This window comes from Athene cunicularia, unplaced genomic scaffold (genome assembly GCF_003259725.1).
Source record: "Athene cunicularia isolate RWA unplaced genomic scaffold, athCun1 SCF_29, whole genome shotgun sequence".
In the NCBI taxonomy this organism is placed as follows: domain Eukaryota; kingdom Metazoa; phylum Chordata; class Aves; order Strigiformes; family Strigidae; genus Athene; species Athene cunicularia.
Window position 1 is genome coordinate 27694 of NW_020799366.1, and position 2227 is coordinate 29920.

The following is a 2227-nucleotide window of genomic DNA, read 5'->3' on the forward strand; positions in this document are numbered from 1 at the left end:
CGGCGGGTGGCACCAAGGAAAGCAGCTGGAAATACATTTTTCCAGCCTCTTCTGCAGCTTCAGGGGAAAGCAGGGAGCCGGCAGCTGGGTGCTCACACGGGCACAAGTGCAGCCTCGTTTCATCCTCCTGGGCCGCGGGTTCCTGCGCCGGTGTGAGCGGCCACGGGGGGGGCTCTGGGGGCAGCGCGGGGCTGTGTGCCGGGCTGGATCCGTCCCCTTTGAAACGCCAGCTCCCCCAGCACTTCAAAGGCTGCCGTCTGCGAGAGGCAGAGGGGCCTAATCTCTCCAGATCTGCAGGAGAAGAGGCCTTGGGAGGATTAATTACAGCTCTAAGTGCTTTGCCCAGGTTATTAAGAGAGAAGTGTTATAATCAAAGCAGGCAGCAAACGATTTCAGTTCAGCGCAGGGACGCGCAGCCTGCGCAGGCCACCGTCTCGGTGGGGTGAGGTGAAGGCCTCCCAGCCCACACCTGGCGAGGGGTGACAGCCTGGGAAATGTCCCCGCAGTGTCCACGCTGGCCCCCGCGGGGACAGCTGGCATTCACCGACAGGACGAGCAGGGGCTGGGGCGATGCCACAGCCCACCTGGATGCTCGGCTGGCCCAGAAGAGCTTTTCTGGACACCCACATTGTGTTGGGGGGGGTGTTGCCGCTGTACAGCCCTGTGCTGCTTGTGCCAGGCAGTGGGGCACATCCTGCTGCGGTCTGGCCCCGCGAGCATCCTCCCCTAACGACCCCGCTTCGTTCGTTACAGTTCATCGTGATCAGCTCCCTCCTGGAGCAGCCACCTCTGACGCTCTTCGACTACCAGTACCCCGAGTGGAGCATCTCGGTGGGGTCCCTCATCGGAGCCTCGTCCTTCGTCTGCATCCCCGTCTACATGGTGTACAAGCTCGTCTGGACACCGGGGTCCCTCAAGCAGGTGAGGGGCAGGGTGGGCGATCCACCCGGGTCAGCCTCCTCAGCATCTTTGTACACGTGGCAATTCAATCGCGCCTGGATTGCTGCTTGGAAAAGGGCTCAGAGGAGCGTGGCTCAAGGGCCTGATAATTTTACATCTTATTTCTGAAGCTGTGATTTTGTCTGGGCCGGGAGGCAGCGGGGCTACCGTCACGCCTGCTCTCAGCCCGGCTTTGGGACATCTCCTGCCCGCTGCTGCAGCGAGCGAGATGGTGGTGGGGACAGCTTTGGCATGGCAGAGCAGGGCAGGCAGCCCCAGACCTCGGTGCAGGAGGGAAACCCCATTACCACCTTTTTATTTTTCCTGCTTACACCCTCCAGCGCCTCGCCGTCTGCATTCGGCCAGAGAAAACAACGCGAGGCCCCCAAGCCGAGGCGGTGTGCATGTCACCCGCCCCGTAGCCTGGTGGTGGCACATCCCTGGGGGACCCTTCCTGCTCCTGCCCCACCAGAGCAGCAGGACAGGCAGAAGAGAAGCTGCCGTCACCCTCCCCACAGCAAACCGCCCCTCGCGTCTCCCCCGGCGGCTGCACGTGCCGGCGGCAGCTCCATCGAGTCCGACGAGCGTCTCGATGGAAGCGGCACGGCCAGCACGGGCTGGAAAACCTCTGACCCACGGCAGGGCCCCGCCGCTGCGTCCCGTGGGCTGGGAGCGAAGTTTTGGAGGTGAATCCCGACTCCTGGCGAAGACGGAGGCGCAGCGGCGGGGAATCGCCGTCCGACGGCGCAAGCCCTCAGCACGCCTGGCTCAGGGACGCACGCAGCCTGGCCCGGCCCGAGCAGCGTGTGCCCTCGGTCCCGAGTGACACGGAAAATAAACCTGCTACCAGCCGTTAGGAGATGAGACAAGGGAGAGGCGCCGGAGCTCGCCGAAGCGCCGCAGCTGAGAGCACAGGGCCAGGCTGGGGGACGTCGCTGCTCTGACACACAAATATTTCGTTCTGTTGCAAAAAGCAAAAATCTGGTAAATAAATTGTGTGGGCCCCCCCGCAAGGAGCGCGCGGGTGCAGCAGGGCTGGTCGGTCCCTCCTGCCGCCCCGCCGGGGGGGGTCAGCTGTGGGAGATGAGGTGGCCCGCGGCATCTGAACGCATCTCATCCACAAACCAGGTATCGGGGTCGGGGTGAAGCAGGCACCTGCCGCCTTCCCCCGAACGTGACGTCGCTCCCCAGGTGGCCTCAGCCACGCGGCCTCGAGCGCTCTCAGCAGCTCCTGGGCCTACGAAACCCTCCCCAGCGCCTGACCCCCCCCCAACACACTCACACCCCC

General features: G+C 64.1%; 1 protein-coding gene across 1 annotated transcript; it reads left to right on the forward strand.

The window, feature by feature from the left end:
- Window positions 1–532: 532 nt before the first annotated feature.
- On the forward strand, window positions 533–1951 carry LOC113490772 (sodium-dependent serotonin transporter-like). Its single transcript, XM_026867345.1, has 2 exons — window positions 533–921; window positions 1281–1951. The coding sequence occupies exons 1-2, from the start codon at window positions 571–573 to the stop codon at window positions 1359–1361; spliced, it is 432 nt and encodes a 143-aa protein (XP_026723146.1). The 5' UTR covers window positions 533–570; the 3' UTR covers window positions 1362–1951.
- Window positions 1952–2227: the final 276 nt, after the last annotated feature.

What these genes read in the sequence shown, in the direction of transcription:
- LOC113490772 (XM_026867345.1), top strand. Translation starts at nt 571, where the DNA reads ATGCCACAGCCCACCTGGATGCTCGGCTGGCCCAGAAGAGCTTTTCTG. An exon ending in CACCGGGGTCCCTCAAGCAG is followed by an intron (nt 922 to 1,280) that starts GTGAGGGGCAGG and finishes TACACCCTCCAG; the next exon opens with CGCCTCGCCGTCTGCATTCG.